We start from the raw sequence: 18,514 nt of genomic DNA, 5'->3' as shown, positions 1-18,514 counted from the left end.
AAACATCTGTGCGATGAGGCTTAAGCCCTTGTTTGCTCAGATTGCTTGTATGGCCTCGTTTCACATGTTGGCGCGGTTTGTATAGCGTTGAGCCGTCACAGACTGGCAGAAAGTCGCCTTTTCATATAACCAGCCACTTGCACATAGATTCTTGACAGCTGTTTGAAGCTCCAAATAAAGCACCTTATAATGAACCTGGGACACAAGCCTCCATATGAAATGGCTAGTTTGAGGACATTGAATGTCACACAGTGGAGATTTTCAAGCAAACCTAGCAATGTAGCCTTGTATGTCAAGGACATAGGAAGTCCTTACAACCTTTTCAGTCTGCTCTCCATCAATTTATAGCCAAAGTAAGCCTTTTGAGTGTGTCCAATTATCATAACTCCCAAGGACAGCAAGTGATAGCCATATCATCTCTGGTAAAAAAGATCCAGTTTTGTTCTACTGCAGATAGATTCATGAAAACATAGTGATAGTGCTTTTCAGCACTTTGCTTACTTTCTCAGTCAGATCATGAAACTTCTCTAAGAGAATTAGCATGCCATTTTAAAAATAACTTGAATAACTTTAAAGGCAACACTCTCTAGAACTAGTATGTGTCCATAGCTAACTAAGATTTCAATATGGCTGTCTTTTAGAAGCTAAAAGCCCTTCGTTGAATTCTCTATAAGATGGGGATGGGACAGTTGCATAGCATGTGCAGTGTATATATCTTTTAAATGACAATTATTATTATAGGCAAGCATCAATGAACCATTAATGAGAATCATCAATTCTGGCTTGAAATTGTCACAGGATGAATGTTATGGGGTTGTCGTACGATCCCATACGAACCTCAGGATATGACTTTGCACTACGGTCTGCATGGAATGCAAGGGGGAGGTATGGACGAACATATAGACATCCAACCATTCCCTTGTTCCTGTACCTTCTTCTCTTTCTCTCTTTAGCTATTCGTTCATGTATGGTAGGCACTGTTAGGTTGAGGCAATCTGATCGTGATCCTTAACAGCGGGTTACGTGTATCAAAGAAGAATGCAAGTAAACAAAAGCACGAGTACCGGTGGCGCGTGTCGATTAGTCATACAAGCCCTCATTCACCCCCTAATATTGTAGCAGTTGTCACTTACATCCGTAGGCAATCCTTCTTAATTGGTCACGGTATAGACTGCGTTACTGCTGGGACGGATTGCCCGTGGCCAAAGGAGCACATGTACCTGGGATTATTCCTGACAACGAACAGGGGTATTTCTAGTACTAAGCGAGATATTTGGAATCCTGACTAGGATAAAGGTCTAAGTCGTTTCATAACTATGCGATGAGAATAGGATAAAAGATAAAGACAAGTTCAGACCAGGCATTGCAGCAATATGCTAGATCCTCGCAGTGATTGCCTGGCCTACCGCAGGGAGGCGTGAAAGCAAACAGAGTCGCAGCAGCCATGGCAAACAAGGATCTACTTTCACCCCAGCTTAATAGTCCTACTCTCTCTCTCTCTCTCTGCTATCTCTCATCTCCGTTTCTCTTGAACATTTGCCATTTTGAATAAGTACCATTTGCTATAAGCCAGAATACACAATTCATTTAAAGCACGCACAGTCCTCAATCCCAGAATGCTTCAACTTACTGACCCATACGATAAAGCAAGCGGGCAATAGAATGCCTACCATTGACGATCATGTCGGTTTACCTCAGTCCGAGTCCCAATGGGAGAAACAAGCCAAGCAGGAAAAATTCCCACCGCCCAATCCCGATAACCCACACGAGATGTCTGAAGAACGACAGAAAAGCCACTCCATGTTGGGGAACACCCGACAGATCTGTCCATCTGCGAAGTGGGCGGATGGAATAGTGCGTCAGAAGTGAAACAGGCATATTATCCAACTACGAGGATAATTTGGGAATTCCATCCCGTGCAAAAGCTGCTGGAGGAGAACCTTGAATCTATGGAATATCGTCAGAAGTCAGCAACTATGTAACCGGCTATTTGGAGGAGGAAGATTTGGAGTTTCCTGCTTACATCAATGACATCGAGACCAAGAGAGCAGCGCGACCTCCACCCAGTCAGGTCACACGCCTAGGACCATACACATGGACTAGACATCAGCAATGGGCAATTCTGAACCGCTCAACCTCATCTTCTGTGCCCGAGGCACGGGCATCCTTAGGCATAGGACTTCCCTTGAGTATGGGCGTAGATGGCACGGTAGACTCTGATGATGATTTCGAAATGACCGACGTCAGCTTCAGTGAGAGACTGAGTGACATGAGCGAGGTCTGCAAAATAGCCGATTACTCCTTCGCAGAATATGAGGACTCGCCCCGTTCCGAAACCGAGGACCCAGTGAACATCGCCTTGATGGCATTTCTGTCTACGCTGACAATGCACTGCCAAAGAGCCAGACTGGATTGGGATGTTAAAAAGAAAAAGCTCAAAATCTTAGCTTCGGAAAGCTAATATTCGCACGATAAATGATGGATGTCTTCGCGTGAGGGACAATGGCGGTGTTCTTGCTGTTGTAGAAGCGAAACCTTTTCGCCTCTCTGAAAATCCTTAGGCGACGCTAATGCAAAGGGGCCTGGGGACCAATGGCCCATATCCTCGAAGGCTACGAGGAAGATTACTACACCGAAAAGAAGTACGTACCATAACTCAATGCTCGGACTAGCAATGTACTAGCATAGTAGTCTACTAGGTTCTACATGTTGTCTGAGCACTATGACCAGATATAGTACACACGTGCTGAATTCACAGAAGAGTATATGAATATCTGAAGGGCAGGGTAGGTGCCTCTTCGCGTTCTTTTCTTACGCTCAAATGTAACCGGGCCGTTTGAAATCTTTAATCGTATCAGCATGGATTGTCTAGGCCGCTTCGTTTTAGGTCTCACGGTCGAAGGGAGTCAAGCATATTGGGGAAACTAGGAAGATGTACCTACTGCTTAGTCTTATTACTGCTACCAACAACAGATCTCTAAACGGTGGGAGTCCCAAAGCCCGAAATCCAACTATTCGCAGAAATCATATACATTAGTCTATCTATACATCCGAATCAAAAACAGTATACATCAAATGAAACAATTAAGTGCAAGTCACCAAAGAAATGTCAAAGCTATGTACGAAGAATGGGATATCGGAAATGTGGCGCCAGAAATGAACAGAAAAATAGAAAGCATTATCGTGATCATAAAGCCGTGGTACGCTGACTATGTTTTGCCGGCCAGCTGCTGCTGCTCTTTCTTCAGAGTACGGATCAGGTTTTCTAATCGTCGACGTTCTTCTTGTTCGGCCTAGATTAAATGATTTAGTATTGCAAGACACGTGCAAGGGATAGAAAGAAAAGTACTAACCTTCAGAATCTTGATATTTTCGGTGCGAGTATCACGCATCATTTTCTTGAACTCGTTCTTCAGCACCATAGTAGACGTAGTCTCAGACGTGCCATCCCGACCCATAGAGCTCGGACTACTAAGACCCATCCAGTTGATGCGCTCCTCATTAATCTGGGTCTCCAGCTGCTCGCAGCGATCGCGCAACCGGTCAATGACGCCTTCAAACCCTTCACGTTCTTTCTCGAACTCAATGCTGGCTTTGGTCATGGATTCATAGTCGTCTATCGTCTCGCGGAGCTCCTTCTCCAGAGACTCCACTCGTCGCTGCAAGTTGCCGTCGCCGGGTTTCTTGGCCTTGATGGCGGCGAGTTCTTGTGCGAGCTCGAGGTTGCGGGTATGTAATTGTTCGAACTCCTTTTGCAGGCCGGGATTGGCGGCTGCGCGCTGGGATTTACTGCCATATGCGCTGTCGAGCTCTGCCCGGGCCATGGTGAGCTCCGTTTGGGCCCTGACGTACAGGGTTTCGAGTTCTGTGAATTCCTTTTGCAGACGCTCGGAATTTTGCTCTGCTTCTTCGCGCGCTTCGGTAGCTTCCTTGACACGCGGGTCGGTCTCGTTGCGGAGCTGTTCGATGGCAGCTTCCAGTCGTGCAACTTCGCTCTGTGCCTGGGCGTGGGCATCTGTGGCTTCGCGGACCTGGCCGTCGGTTTCATTACGGATTTGCTGAATGATCGCCTCGAGCTCAATTACTTGCTGCTCAGCCTTGGCGCGCGCCTCAGTCGCCTCCTTGACCTGCGGATCGACATCGTTGTGCGATTGTGCGATGACAGCTTCCAAGCGGGCAACTTCACTCTGCGCCTGGGCATGAGAGTCTGTAGCTTCCTTAATCCGGGCGTCAGATTCATTACGGATCTGCTGCATTTCCTCTTCCATCTGGGACACCTGTTGCTCAGCTCGCTCCCGTGTCTCAGTAACCTCTTCCACTCTTGCGTCCGCCTCCTGGCGCAGCTTCTCGATGACGCCCTGTAGACGTTCGACTTCACCATCTGTCTGCGAGCGCGAGGAGTTCAGTTCTTCCGCTCTGGAGTGAAACTCGGAGCGGAGCTGTTCGAGTTCTGCTTCTAGACGCGCCACTTCAGTCTCAGCCCGCTTGCGTGCTTCGCGGACTTCAGCGTGTGAATGAATTTCTCTCTCGAGTTGTGCCAGGACGACTCCCAAGCGAGCGACTTCAGCCTCGGCGTGTTCGCGAGATTCCCTCTCTGACGCCAAAGCGCCTTCGTCGACATCACCTCTACTGATCGAGTTGGCTTGGTGGTGTGATGCCCCCCGGCGCAGTGCCTCCAGCTGCTGGTGCACAAGATCTAGCTCATCTCTGCTGGCCTGGCCCTCTCGTTCGGAGAGCTCGTGTTCCTTTCGTGCATGTGCCAGCTGCTCGACCAAGTCAGCAATGTACGCGTCTCTTTCCGCGTCTGACTTGGAATTAAGCTCGCGCTGCTGCTGGATCTGAGTGGTTAAGATGTTCTTTTGTTCAAGCAGACCTTCGAGGCGGCTCTGGAGGCTGTCCACACCGGTGGTCAAATACGAGAGATTCTCCTGCAGACCGCCTGATTGGGGCGGAGGAGGGAGTGTTGGGCCGCGAGAGAATCCTGATTCTGCGACGATATGGTACACACGACCGTTAATCTCGCGTACGTAGTCCCCTGACTCAGACTCGTCTCCTGTTCCTGGGGCATGCGATGCATTCCCAGAGGGCTGTGTACCGAGGATCCCCAGGCCGTTCGCAAGGTATGATACATACGCCTCGACCGTCGCTGTTGGATTGACCGGTCCTCCGTTGTGATCAGGCTGGGGAATAGGATCCAAGTAGTAGTCAGGGTTTGCTCGTAGGATTGTGTTGCGCATCTGAGTACTCAGTTCCTCCAGCTTCCTCTCAGTGTCTTGGATTGCACCGAGACCGACAGACATTGACCCTGCGCCATTTGCATGATCCTCTCTACCGTATCCATTAAATTCATCCAGGTAGTTGGATGTTTGGTACAAACTCCGATCATCGAAATCATCAATGCTGTCGCGAGCGTGGCCGTTTCCGTTAAGCTCAGGGGACAAAGCACCATTGCTCTTCGCATTCTTCTTCAATCCCTTGTGCGTCATCTGCAACACTCCAGCCGTGTGTTCCAATAAACGCTGCTGAATGTGTTGCGATCTGCTTTCCACCTTCCACAACTCCTGGGCCAGCGCTTCGCACTTGCGCGTGCTAACCGCAAGTTCCTCGTCCGATTTGTCGAGCGGCTCAGCGTCTCCACTACGTCTGAACAGACTCCTCCGACTCCGGTTGGATTTGGGCGAACCGTTGTTGAAATCTTCACTGGTACGAGGACTTTTAGGGTTGTAGAGTTTCGAGAGCGATTTCGCGGCGTCACGGACTTTCACTTCCAGCGCCAGTTTCCGTTTCGTGCTACCGATTCGACCGGACAGGAATTTGTGTTCCTTCTTCAGGTCTTCCACCTCCTCCATAGACAAGACCTCGTAGTTCTTGCTATCTCCCATGGCAGTTTCGGTCAACATGTACATCGTAACGGGGTCATTGGCGTTGAGCAGGGCAGAGCTTCGGGGGTGCGTCTGGTTAAGCTGCGATTCCAATTGTGAGCAAAACTTCCCAAGTCTATACCATGCGATAGAAAAGTCAAATTGCGGGCTGCGCATACCGGATTATAACGCGATTTCTCTTCATGTTGCGGATTGAGGGCATCTTGGTACCCGTCAAGGAGTATTTTGGCCGGAGGTTGCGGAGGAACAACGGCGTCCAGAGACGCGGCCGACATATGCCTGGCGTCGCCGTACGAGGACAAGCTGGACCGGACGTCGTTACCATTCATCTTTGACGGTTCAATAAATGAAAGGTATTGAAGTCAAAGTCAATAGTCAACCCCAAAAGGGGGGAGAAAAAGGGTCACGATTAAGCGGCGCGGACTCGGGATCTCAGGAACAGCCGTCACACGGACATGCTCATCATGGCGTATGTTTGAAAAAGGAGAAGAAGTTCGTTTCTCGGGGGATTATAATAAGGATAGTGTTGAGCCAGGAACGAGTGGATACCCAAGTAGTGGGAGAGACGGGAGAAAAGAGATGGTTGGAAAAGGCGACAGCAAAGGCGAGATCTGCAAATGAGCGTACAAAAGCTGACGAGGTCGGATGACAGATCCAACAGCAGGGTTGGAACAATCGATAGAATATAATAAAAAGAAATGCCCTTTCTGATGGATGACAGACTCACGACTTGACTGATCTTCTCGGCTCCGTGGGTGTTTTCTTTGCGATTCGGAGCCATATGCATATTTCCTTGTTTTCGGGCGATAATGACATCTTTGTTAGTGACCATCGTCAAACGGGAGAAGATACAGTTATTCCCCCAGCCACACTGTCAATCGCGGCACATGGCATACAGAGTATTCTGTAGAGTCGACAATTGTTTATTTCTGGTGCTCTGTACTTCTGGTATGGAGAAATGCACGTCATGTTGTGTTTCTGGATTCCAACCCCGGATTTCCACAGCGACTCTGAAACATACGACTGCCCAGGATCCTCCTCTAATCTCGTTATTAAAGAACCTCATCTTCCTCGGATCGCACCGCTAATACTACTTGACAGGTCATAAGACCATGAGGAACTCGTAGACTGCCAGTAGATATCTAAACAGTAACATTCCTACTAAACATGAATCAAAACAGCAAAATTTCACAATGACTAAAACCAGCTATCTGTACATACAGGGTAAAGGACATGTCTATCATCCCATCCTGACAATACACAGAAGCCGCGACAGCCGTTCGATCGCGGCCAATGCTATGGGTGTTTTAACGGCAGGCTGACACAGGAAGGGTAGAACAATTCAAAAGCGCATCGCAGCCATCCATGATATGCTTTTTTCTTTTTCTTTTAATTGACTTCTGCTCCCACGTATTCCTCTTCACGTCTTATCCCGGATAATTCGCTCGTCAACATCAGTTCGGCGTTCGAAATCATTGAGAAAACGTGGCGGGCATCGGAGTCGCTTATTTGAGGGCCTTGAAGAGCTTGGGAGCGGCACACTGGGTAGCGCAGTGGGTGAGGTGGAAGACTGTAAAAGGCCAATGTGTTAATATCATTTCCCAATAGAATCCATGCGCAAACCGGCATGTTATGCGGAGCCGGAAGTATAGGAATGAAAGGTCAGTGGTGTAATGGCAACTTACACTCCTCAACGCAGTCCTCGGCGGGGCCATTGTAGTCCTCGTCCTCCTGCTGCCGGGTCACACGCTCAACGCACTCATCGTAGTGGTGCTTGTAGGGGGCGCACTGGGAGGAGTTGGCGCACTCTGTTTGAATACTCGGTCAGCCACCATCCAACCCACAGTTATAGCATAATGACATGCCGAATATGACTGCTGTCAATGGATCCGTAACCACAAACAAATTTCCCAACCGGGCAAATGGAATATCGACTCCAACAGGTCTCCGGGGAGTCACTACCATGCCGGGTTTCCAACTCGCCAATGGCCACGAAAACCAAAGACGGAGCAATCATTTTCAACTGAGAGCAAATGACTTACCCTCCTCCAGCTGGGGCTTGATGTCCTCGGGCTCCTCTTCCTCCTCTTCCTCTTCCTCCTCCTCTTCCTCCTCTTCTTCCTGCTCAGGCTCCTCCTCAGCAGGCTCCTCAGCAGGCTCCTCAGCAGGTTCCTCGGTGCTCTCAGCGGACTTCTCTTCGGGCTCGGCCTCCTGGTCGTTGGACTGCTCGACGTTCTCGGCGGGAGCCTCAGCCTGGGCCTCGGGGAGACCCAGGGAGGAGATCATGTCGGAGAAAAAGTCGGTGATACCCATTCTGTTCAATTGAGAGGGGTAATTGGGTGTTGTTGACGGGGAGAGGGGTTCGAGCGTGCGCGGGTGGGCAGCGACGACGACGGAGCGAGGATGGGTGTGGTGGTGGGATTATTGGAGGTGGTTTTGAGCTTTCCGCTTTTGCTGCGCTGCCGGCCCAAGGAAAATCGGAACACCCCGGCCGCCGAACGACGAATCCAATTGTCGGCCACGTGATTGGCTGACGCTGAACGGGCTAACGCTAACATCGCATTTACTCAGCAGTGTTGTTCTAACTAATTTGACTACTTGAACAATTAAGCATAATGATGTGGTTTTGGGTGCATAGATGAGATGCTGTCAAGTGCTGGATCAGCCATTGATGCTGTTTTTATCGCTACCATATCGGTCATTAAGTACATGTACACATGAGGGGTTGTAATCGCTAGGTTCTATTAGAGAAGCAGAAAGCAAAACGTCAATCTTGCAGGAAGAAAAGCCACCGGAGAAATCTTCTAGGATCCTCCTCTTAACGAATATCCCGGCTAGCCAGCGCGACGCAGTCTCTCCTCCAGCTCATTCGCAACGCTTTGTTGCTGCACTTCCTCATATCCCGGCGGCGGCTCCGCGGGTTCAGGACCAGAGTATGGAGGAGCGTGGCTGTTATGCGATGTAGATATTGATCCCTCGTGGCTATGACCGGCGCTGCGCCCATCTTGCGGACCGTCGTAGGCTGGTAACTCGTCCAGATGGACACCAGACAGATTAACTTCTTGAACCCCTCGAGTACTTTCCGAAGAAAACTCCATAGCCTGCTGTAAGCGCTCTTTAATTCGTTCGAGCTGGTTCTGAAAGTCAAACGCTCCGCCTTCTTTGAAAGTAGCTTTTACCTGTACGGCAGGCAGCGACGGCGGGATCCCACCCCCAGAAACCGGCTGGATAAGAGCCTGCCAGACATTTGGCCCAAAGAAGGGAGCAGAGACATGAGAATCACGAACATTCAGAAGCGGAACAGAAAAGGATTGAAACTCTTCAGTGCTCTGGCTAGGAAGATAGACAACCTTATCCAACCTTATCAGCGAGCGTTTCATCAGAGAGAATTAACTGGATAGACTTACTCGCTGATTGGTAAGATAGATATGGCCTCCACTGCTTTGAAAAGATATCGAGTCACTGCCCTTATATGAACCGAGTGGTTGTAACGAGAAGCCAGTCCGTGCAGGCGACTTGAAAAGTAGCTGCTCATTTGGGAGATGGACGAAACCATGTTGGTCCTTTAGCATAACCCAACTGCGAGTATAGGTTAGTTTATTCCGTATTCTCCATAGTTTTGCCCGCTCGTGGCGGTTGACATGTACAAAGTCAAGCGCTGATGTCGGTGTAGCGGGGATCCTCGCACGTACTTGATTGACATCTTGGGTTCTTAGTAAGGAATAATATCGATTTCCTGTGGAAAAGGAAGCCGCAGTATATTGTAGGAAGCAAAGAGAGCTGTGGCTGGTGTTGAGGCAACGATGCGTATACTGTCGTAGTCCTCTGTAGGTGTTGTATCACTGCCTGCGGGAGACCGGCCCCGCCACTTTCTATTGAGAGCATCAGCTGATACTGAAAACATAATTATTCATATCCACCAAAAGCTCCTCCATTACATACTTGGCCCTACTGAGAAACTCGTTGTTCCAATAGATTTCTTTCTCGAGAAACATTTATTTTCTGTTCCTGGAGGCTACTACTCCACTTGTCTCCATTCCTTTAGCTATAATTTATATTGTTTGGTTCTCCACCATAATGAGCCAGTGACAACCGTCCACCCATCTACTGAGGCCATATTGTTTACTGCTACTGAATAAACTGCTGCAGAATACAGCAAACACTACCACTACTGCATAAGTCAGTCTTGCCGCCAGATTCCTCATACTCAAATCGTAGATCTTCAATATTTGTACCATCACTTGCAAACTCACAACTCACTTTCAAACAGCAATGCTCCTATCAAATCTTGACCAGTCAAACGGAATATATGAGCCACCGCAGCATGAGATGAGAGGAAGGCAGGGTTTGGCAGTGGATATCTGTTATCGTGGCTTTCAAACTCAACCTCTTGGTGTTTAGACTCGATGTAATGATTGCCAAAGCTATGCCCACCAAGGATTTTGACTTTATATCGATCAGGGGTTTTTGTTGCCTCAAATGTGAAGTTAAAGTATGCAAAATCAGATTACATTGTTTCAGCAATTATGATGACGTTTTCTCAGCTATGAAGGAATATCAGGAAAGTAACGGGGAAGTCCCCTTAGTCTGAGAGGAATCACGTACAGCTTCCACTGTGGTGCATGGCACTTTCAAATCCTTTTCTCAAGCCTTGATTTAGTCACAACACACTTGCGGCAGTCTCGCCTCATGCAATTCTCGAGTAAACTCTTTGTATCATTGTCAAGACTCTCTGTGTCATCTACGTCTCTGTATCTGGCGGCGATGGTATTCTTTCTTTCCTGGAATGGTGATGGACGCAAAAATTCCACGTCTAGGCGTTCAGCTAACCGGGGGAGCTCCTTCTCATCATGACAGCTGCGTATATCGTCGCGAGGTTGTTCTGGCCCTGCAATTGCAAGTACTTGTAAAGGATCCCCAACAACCCAACTGTGTCATCCGGGAAAGATATTCACTGGTAACTTACTAGTCGAGTTTCGAGGTATGTAGTAGTTTTCAGGGTACTTGTGATTTGATTTGAGCATGCCGACAAGTTGTCTTTCAAGGGCTCCATCGTTAGCAACGGATAAAGAATCAGTTCCATAAGAAACGGTTGATGTTTCCACAATTCTGTACAGAGTCGGGGAAAGAAAAAAAACTAGAGGTAAAATGAATAGATACTAGACATCTAATCCGAACCATTGGGAGTACTGCCTACATAGTACTATGCACGATGCAGGCAGACGTTACGGATTGGTTCCATCATGCCGATTGCACCACCTGAGCAGGCGTATACATGGCATACAGGGCATACAGGGGTAAACAGAGTGACAACAATAATAGTAGGCGTTATTTAATTTCTCTCAATGCACTGAGGTTGCAATTGGCTGTTTGACGCGGTGGTTCTAGAAACGTCGCAAGTCACGGAGAAATAAATGCTCATGAGCGCCCGTCAAAAATGGGACGCAACCAACCGCTTTTCCTGCCCCCCACCAGCCAAACCGGAATTACTTCATCACCACCTGCTCTTTCCTAATATTTATGCATGCTTCCCAACAGTATTGATTGTTGGTCTTGTTCCTATCGCAGGAAAATAGGCATTTTTCCAAGTCACTGTGAGTTCCCGTTCTCCCTACTATTTTGTGTCTCGCGAACAGTTCCCGTTTTGTCTGTTTTTGGCTGGACTGAAGCTAATGATCGTCTTGTGATGACAAGAGCAGTCAATGTCGGTATCGTCGCGTGCTTATTACATACTATCCCCAGCAACGATTCGGAACAACCAAGATCTCTGAACCGGGCTTCAGCAATCGCTCTGTCCCTGGCCAGAGTTTTTAACGACCGGTATCTAACACAGGCCGGTGGTGACAACTCCGGAAGACTGAGCGCGAAACACAATCACCATGGCGGCCAAACAACCGTATATTCCTCCTCTGATTAGCTGGTTGTATGATCTGGTGCTATGGACCTTCTCCGTTCTCATTGACCTCTTCTTCCGGGAGGTTCATCCTCGCGGTTCTTGGAAGATTCCTCGCAGAGGTCCGATGATTATCGTCGCGGCTCCCCATGCGAACCAGGTATGGATACGTGCTTCTATTGCTCTCTTCCGTTCTGATAGACTGCTAACAATTTCACTTTACAGTTTGTCGACTCGTTAATTCTCATGCGCGTCATGCGCAGCGAGGCTCAACGTCGCATCTCATGGCTTATCGCAGAGAAATCCTTCCGGCGCAAGTTCATCGGAATGCTGGCCAGAGGTATCGGAACGGTGCCAGTCGCTCGAGCAATGGATAATACCAAACCAGGCCAAGGGACAATCTATCTACCAGACCCGATGAACCATCCTACTCTGATCCGTGGCATTGGCACCAATTTCGAGGCTCCAGGCTACGAAAAAGATGGCACAATCGCTCTGCCTACCATCAACGGTACATCGCACAATACGGCCATTGCTGAAATTCACGGTCCGGAGGAGCTCGTCATCAAGAAGGTATTCAAACACAAGGACGCTCTCTACCAACTTACCGGACGAAAAGACATTACGGACGATGGGCAATTCACCGGAGATGTATCCGATAAGGACCTGGAAAACTTTAAAGGCTCGAAGTTCAAGTTCTCCCCTCATGTGGATCAAACAGCTGTCTACCAGGCTGTATTTAGTCGACTCAACTCGGGCGGTTGCGTTGGAATCTTCCCGGAAGGTGGTAGCCATGACCGTTCTGATCTACTGCCGTTGAAGGGTACGTCATTGGGAAAACTCTTTGTTGAATTTTCTCCACTAACTCTACTTCTCTAGCTGGTGTGGCAATGATGGCTCTTGGTACTTTGGCAGACAACCCGGACTGCGGCTTAAAGATCGTCCCCTGCGGAATGAATTATTTCCATGCACACAAATTCCGGTCCAGGGCCGTGATCGAATTCGGCACTCCTCTCGAAGTTCCGAGGGAATTGGTCGACCAATACAAGCGAGGAGAACGGCGCGAGGCTGTTGGTGCCTTGCTGGACATCATCTACCAGAGCCTTGTTGCTGTTACCGTGACCAGTCCTGACTACGAGACTTTGATGGTCCGTTCTTGATACATCTGTTCCTTTCCTTATAACAAAAATAACTAACCAGTATGCTCACAGGTTATCCAAGCCGCACGCCGTCTTTATAATGTCAAGGGAAAGAAGCTTCCGCTTCCGATGGTTGTGGAGCTTAACCGTCGCCTCGTAAAGGGATATACTCACTTCAAGGATGACCCCAGAATCGTACATCTCCGGAAATCAATCGCGGCCTACAACAAACAGCTCCGTCTCCTTGGCATTCGGGATCATCAAGTTGACTATGCAAAGTTCTCCATCATACAAGTCGTTGCCACTCTGATCTATCGTTTGATCAAACTGGTTCTGCTGACGATTGGGACTCTGCCTGGCTTGCTCCTCTTCACTCCCGTTTTCATCGCCACCAAATTCATTTCAATCAAGAAGTCTAGGGAAGCATTGGCAGCATCATCGGTCAAGTTGCAAGGACGTGATGTTATGGCGACATGGAAGCTCCTCATCGCCCTCGCGTTTGCTCCGGCGGTTTACGCTACTTATACGACCATCTTTACTTACTGGACTTACCGTAACCGGATACAAGGATTGGTTCCGGCCTGCGTTCCCCTTTGGTTGATCGTGCCGATTGGGATGATTCTGTTCCCTACTGTCACCTTCGCAGCGCTGCGGATCGGTGAGATTGGTATGGACATTGTCAAGTCTCTTCGGCCCCTTGTGCTGTCCTTGAATCCTTCTTCGGCCAATACCTTGGTCAGACTCCGTCACAGACGTGCTGCACTTGCTCAGCAGGTCACGGACGCCATCAACACGTTGGGTCCGGAGCTGTTCCCTGACTTTGATGCTGCCCGGGTTATCACAGATCCGTTCCGGGAGATCAACCGGACCGACGGAAAAACCAGCGATCCCATTTCACTTCCGGAAATCAGACGCACCAGTACAACCGACTTCAATGAAGGATCGGCCACGCAGGAACCACTTCCGCGCAACGAGTCGTTCCATAACCTTGCCAACATCGGCTTCTTTTCGACCCGACCCGCTAGCCGAAGCCGCAGCCGCAGCCATAGCCGGAGCAGCTCCATTGGTGCTCGACCTGGTTCTTCGGGTAGTCAACTTAGACCACTGAGTCAACTGAACACTACAGGTGATTTCGAGGAAGTAAGTTCGAAGATTAGGGATGCCATGAGGGAGCGCGGCGAACGCCGACGCCGACGAAGCGACGATGGCAGTTGGGATATGGCCAGCACTGGGACCAGCACACCTTCTTCTCCAGACGATGGAAGTCGAAAGAACATTTGATTGATGTACGACCACGATTTTTCTTTCCTGTCTACCACTTTTTTGCCCTTCTTCTTTTCCCGCCTTTTCATTCCTTGATGTAACACCCATACCATAGCCGCGGTGTTCGGCGTTGAGCAGTGTAAACGAAAATGTCTGTAATTATTGTCATGGTTTACTTGATATCCTTATTGTTATCCTTAATAAAAACGTTGAAATCTCCTAGCGTGAAAGATCAAGCGGGTTATCTGTAGAACTGCAGAGTACATCCGGGGATGCGCAGAGCCAAGACTGGTACAGCAACGTTTCCTCCCCCGGAATTACACGTGCGGAAAATACATCACCAGCGTTTTATTATTTGTCCGTGTCTGTTGTTCTTCCTGTTCGTCAGATTCAATCCACATACAAATTTGAAAAGAAGAGGAGTACATCAACGTGCTGTCATTCCAACCTTCCCGCAATCGGTTGTGGCCATCTTGCCTCTCGTCCGCTTATCACCCAAAATTAGAAAACGCCTGGAGAACAAACAGTGTAGCCTGATAGACACAGCCTTTTTATCGTCATCTTTCTTACCTTGTCTCTGACAGGTCTGGGCTTGGTGTTTTGTCAATATTTCCTCTTTCTTTAAAAAGGCGCTAGTCTCGACGCAGAAGAAGCCTTTCGCAACGTCGCCTTCTCCGTCCGCGAACGTTTTCCGCCTCATCATCATCGCGCACGTTTCGTTCATTTAATCCCTATTTCCCTACGATTGCTACCGAATTCCTCATTATTATATTATCGTATACGACTTGACGAATAACCATGGCTACATCAATGCACCTGTCTCGACTCCGGAAATGGTTCCTCGCGTCGCCTCCGATCGAATACGCCATTTCACATCTCCGAGAGTTGCTCGTCGGAGCGCTCAAACAGGGTCCTGTCCCCCGACATGTTGCATTCGTTATGGATGGAAACCGGAGGTTCGCTAGGACACATGGGATTGAGACTGTGGAGGGACATAATCTGGGATTTGAAGCGTTGGCAAGGGTAGGCTTATTCCTCCTGCTTCTTTTGCTGAAGGGAAATTGGCTGATACGTTGTCCGACATCTAGATTCTCGAAGTCTGCTATAAGAGTGGAGTGCAAGTCGTCACCATCTATGCGTTTAGTATCGAGAATTTCAAACGGTCCAAGTTCGAGGTGGATGCGTTGATGGAAATGGCCAAAGTGAAACTGTCCCAAATGGCACAACATGGCGACTTGCTCGATAGCTACGGCGCAAAGGTCCGGGTGCTGGGACGATTGGATTTGCTCAAGCCCGATGTTCTCGAGGCTGTCAACCGAGCCGTGGATATGACGAGTCGGAATGGCGACCGCGTCCTGAATATCTGTTTCCCCTATACGTCGCGCGATGAGATCACCACTGCTGTCCGAGATACGGTTTCCGAATACAGCAGACCGTTGAAGCCGATCCAATCGCCATCTGCCGGTCCACGCACTCCATTTTCCGAGTCGCATATTGCCCTCAACATCCAAGCGCAGAGGACGGAACACAATAGTGATACGGAATCTACTTCGGGATCTTCGGAGGACGGGAATGGGAACGCCAAGCAGGACCGCAACCGCAATAAGGTTTACGAATCTGGATCTTCTTTTTCCTCGTCCACCACGCTCCACCTTGGGCAACAAGATGGCCCCAACACCAAGACCTCGACGCCCTTAACAGACGGGACGGATACGGACGTCCCATCTTTCGTGTCCCCAGAGACCATCTCGCGCCAGACATTAACCGACCATATGCTCACAAAAGACAACCCGCCGCTGGACATTCTTGTGCGTACCTCAGGGGTAGAGCGTCTCAGTGACTTCATGCTTTGGCAATGCCACGAGGAGACAGAGATTGTCTTCTTGAACGTCATGTGGCCCGAGTTCGACCTGTGGCATTTTATCCCCGTGTTGCTGGGATGGCAGCGACGCATCTCCAAATCGAAGCAGAACCCGGATGCGGAAGGGGACTTTGATGGAGATGGCTCCGAATTTGCGGAAGAGGACGATGGATTTGTCCTTCGTCCGGACAACAAGGTGAAGGGCATGTAAACCGTGCCTCTGGTGTGCTTATTGAGAGAAAATGAAAGGAAGGAAACAAAAACAACTCGCATATAGCATACATCACTTGGGGGCGTTTTACGGAGTTTGCTTTTTGGAGAAATTGACAATTGATATCCCGCGTGTTTTGCTATCTATTTACCATACTTTCTGTGACTTGCCTTTACGGAAACTGCTGTATATTACTACAACTGATTATGCACAATATATATAAACCTTTTGTATCTGCCGTCCTGGATCTTTGGACTCTGAATGCCTCAGGTATATACACGTGATCATGACTCATCCCACACTGCGGCGGGGAACATCGCAGGCGTTTTGGAGATAAGAATTGAGACTTGGATTATTTACCACTTCTCTCCCTCTATATCCTTATATCCAATTGCCCGTCGCCATCATGGTTAAGCAAGTCGCTGGTTCCAAGGCTCTCCTGCTGGGCTCTGGCTTCGGTATGATACCTTGCTCTCATGCCATTGGGGATGCTATACATCCAGTGCCCCGCATGCGAAAAAGTTGTTCTTTGAAAGATGATGCTGATTGATTCTGGTTAAGTCACCAAGCCTACCGTTGAGGTTCTCAGCAAGGCCGGTGTCCAGGTTACTGTTGGTAAGTGCATGCTGTTCTGTCCCATCAATTTGAGTGTACTCGAACCCAGCTAACTCAAACCACAGCCTGCAGAACCCTTGAGAGCGCCCAGAAGCTCTGCGAAGGCTTCGAGAACACCACAGCCATTTCCCTCGACGTCAGCGATGACAACGCTCTCGACCAAGCTCTCTCGCAGCACGATGTCGCCATCTCCTTAATCCCTTACACCTTCCATGCCTTGGTTATCAAGTCGGCCATCCGTACCAAGAAGCACGTTGTCACGACCTCTTACGTCTCCCCAGCCATGATGGAGTTGGACGAGGAGTGCAAGAAGGCTGGTATCACCGTCATGAACGAGATTGGTTTGGACCCCGGTATCGACCACTTGTACGCTGTCAAGACCATCTCTGAGGTGAGCTATCCTCTATCAAAAGCCCAGGGCTAGATACTAACGACACCAGGTCCACGCCGAGGGCGGCAAGATCAACTCCTTCCTGTCGTACTGCGGTGGTCTCCCCGCCCCCGAAAACTCCGACAACCCCCTGGGCTACAAGTTCTCCTGGTCCAGCCGCGGCGTGCTCCTCGCCCTCCGCAACGCCGCCAAGTTCTACCAGGACGGCCAGGCCGTCTCGGTCGACGGCCCCGAGCTCATGGCCACCGCCAAGCCCTACTTCATCTACCCTGGCTTCGCCTTCCTCTGCTACCCCAACCGCGACTCCACCCCCTTCCGCGAGCGCTACGAGATCCCCGAAGCCCAGACTGTCATCCGCGGCACTTTGCGCTACCAGGGCTTCCCTGAGATGATTAAGTGCCTCGTCGACATCGGCTTCCTGAGCGATGAGGGCGCTGACTTCCTCAACGCCCCCATCGCCTGGAAGGAGGCTACCCGCCAGATCCTGGGCGCCACTTCGTCTGGCGAGAAGGATCTCACCTGGGCGATCTCGTCCAAGACCGCGTTCGCCAACAACGAGGAGCGCGACCGTATCCTCGGCGGTCTCCGCTGGATCGGCCTCTTCTCCGACGAGCAGATCACTCCCCGTGGTAACCCGCTTGACACCCTGTGCGCTACTCTGGAGAGGAAGATGCAGTACGAGCCGCACGAGCGTGACATGGTCATGCTGCAGCACAAGTTCGGCATTGAGCACAAGAACGGTGAGAAGGAGACTCGTACTTCTACTCTCTGCGAGTTCGGTATCCCTGGTGGATACTCCGCTATGGCTCGTACCGTTGGTATTCCCGCTGCTGTTGCTGTTAAGCAGGTGCTTAATGGTACTATCAGCAAAACTGGTGTCCTCGCTCCCTCGGACATGGAAATCTGCGGTCCTCTCCTCAAGGCCCTCAAGGACGACTACGGCATTGAGATGATCGAGAAGACCATCTAAGCTAGCCATAGTATCATGATGTAAGATGTTATCTAAAAAAAATATCTACGGCATTGAAAATAAAAGTACAATTATGAAGACAACTTTGTTCTCCGTAAAAAATCTCATTATCGAGTATTTCCTCATGGATATGTTTCATCAACTTCTATCGTAGATTCGTATCGTGACCAGACTCGTAGCCAACAGGCTAAGAAAAAGAATTCATGGAGAAGGAAAAAGACCAAAGCAGATTATAAAGATGTACTGCTCTCTCACGTCCAACTCTTCGGAACATGATGCAACACGCCCA

General features: G+C 49.4%; 7 protein-coding genes across 7 annotated transcripts; 3 read left to right on the top strand and 4 right to left on the bottom strand.

Annotated features, from left to right (window-relative positions):
- Positions 1-3,209: 3,209 nt before the first annotated feature.
- On the bottom strand, positions 3,210-6,211 carry ACHE_10574S (involucrin repeat protein; the record flags this gene model as incomplete). Its single annotated transcript, XM_043280786.1, has 3 exons — positions 3,210-3,293; positions 3,354-5,963; positions 6,041-6,211. The coding sequence occupies 3 exons, from the start codon at positions 6,209-6,211 to the stop codon at positions 3,210-3,212; spliced, it is 2,865 nt and encodes a 954-aa protein (XP_043131694.1).
- Positions 6,212-6,327: 116 nt separating this feature from the next.
- On the bottom strand, positions 6,328-6,714 carry ACHE_10573S (uncharacterized protein; the record flags this gene model as incomplete). Its single annotated transcript, XM_043280775.1, has 1 exon — positions 6,328-6,714. One exon carries the CDS (start codon positions 6,712-6,714, stop codon positions 6,328-6,330), a length of 387 nt encoding a protein of 128 aa, XP_043131693.1.
- A 673-nt stretch (positions 6,715-7,387) lies between these two features.
- Positions 7,388-8,195, bottom strand: ACHE_10572S (cytochrome b-c1 complex subunit 6 family protein; the record flags this gene model as incomplete). The annotated part of the gene is made up of 3 exons (XM_043280764.1): positions 7,388-7,452; positions 7,568-7,690; positions 7,925-8,195. The coding sequence occupies 3 exons, from the start codon at positions 8,193-8,195 to the stop codon at positions 7,388-7,390; spliced, it is 459 nt and encodes a 152-aa protein (XP_043131692.1).
- Positions 8,196-8,716: 521 nt separating this feature from the next.
- Positions 8,717-9,585, bottom strand: ACHE_10571S (uncharacterized protein; the record flags this gene model as incomplete). The annotated part of the gene is made up of 3 exons (XM_043280753.1): positions 8,717-9,232; positions 9,290-9,461; positions 9,575-9,585. 3 exons carry the CDS (start codon positions 9,583-9,585, stop codon positions 8,717-8,719), a joined length of 699 nt encoding a protein of 232 aa, XP_043131691.1.
- A 2,176-nt stretch (positions 9,586-11,761) lies between these two features.
- Positions 11,762-14,195, top strand: ACHE_10570A (putative glycerol-3-phosphate acyltransferase Sct1; the record flags this gene model as incomplete). The annotated part of the gene is made up of 4 exons (XM_043280742.1): positions 11,762-11,935; positions 12,001-12,598; positions 12,655-12,923; positions 12,987-14,195. The coding sequence occupies 4 exons, from the start codon at positions 11,762-11,764 to the stop codon at positions 14,193-14,195; spliced, it is 2,250 nt and encodes a 749-aa protein (XP_043131690.1).
- Positions 14,196-14,975: 780 nt separating this feature from the next.
- On the top strand, positions 14,976-16,249 carry RER2 (undecaprenyl diphosphate synthase family protein; the record flags this gene model as incomplete). The annotated part of the gene is made up of 2 exons (XM_043280730.1): positions 14,976-15,200; positions 15,266-16,249. The coding sequence occupies 2 exons, from the start codon at positions 14,976-14,978 to the stop codon at positions 16,247-16,249; spliced, it is 1,209 nt and encodes a 402-aa protein (XP_043131689.1).
- Positions 16,250-16,655: 406 nt separating this feature from the next.
- On the top strand, positions 16,656-18,225 carry lys9 (saccharopine dehydrogenase (NADP+, L-glutamate-forming); the record flags this gene model as incomplete). Its single annotated transcript, XM_043280719.1, has 4 exons — positions 16,656-16,707; positions 16,811-16,864; positions 16,930-17,255; positions 17,305-18,225. The coding sequence occupies 4 exons, from the start codon at positions 16,656-16,658 to the stop codon at positions 18,223-18,225; spliced, it is 1,353 nt and encodes a 450-aa protein (XP_043131688.1).
- Positions 18,226-18,514: the final 289 nt, after the last annotated feature.

This window comes from Aspergillus chevalieri, chromosome 1, assembly GCF_016861735.1.
Source record: "Aspergillus chevalieri M1 DNA, chromosome 1, nearly complete sequence".
NCBI classification, from domain to species: domain Eukaryota; kingdom Fungi; phylum Ascomycota; class Eurotiomycetes; order Eurotiales; family Aspergillaceae; genus Aspergillus; species Aspergillus chevalieri.
This window is presented reverse-complemented; position numbering and strand designations above follow the sequence as displayed.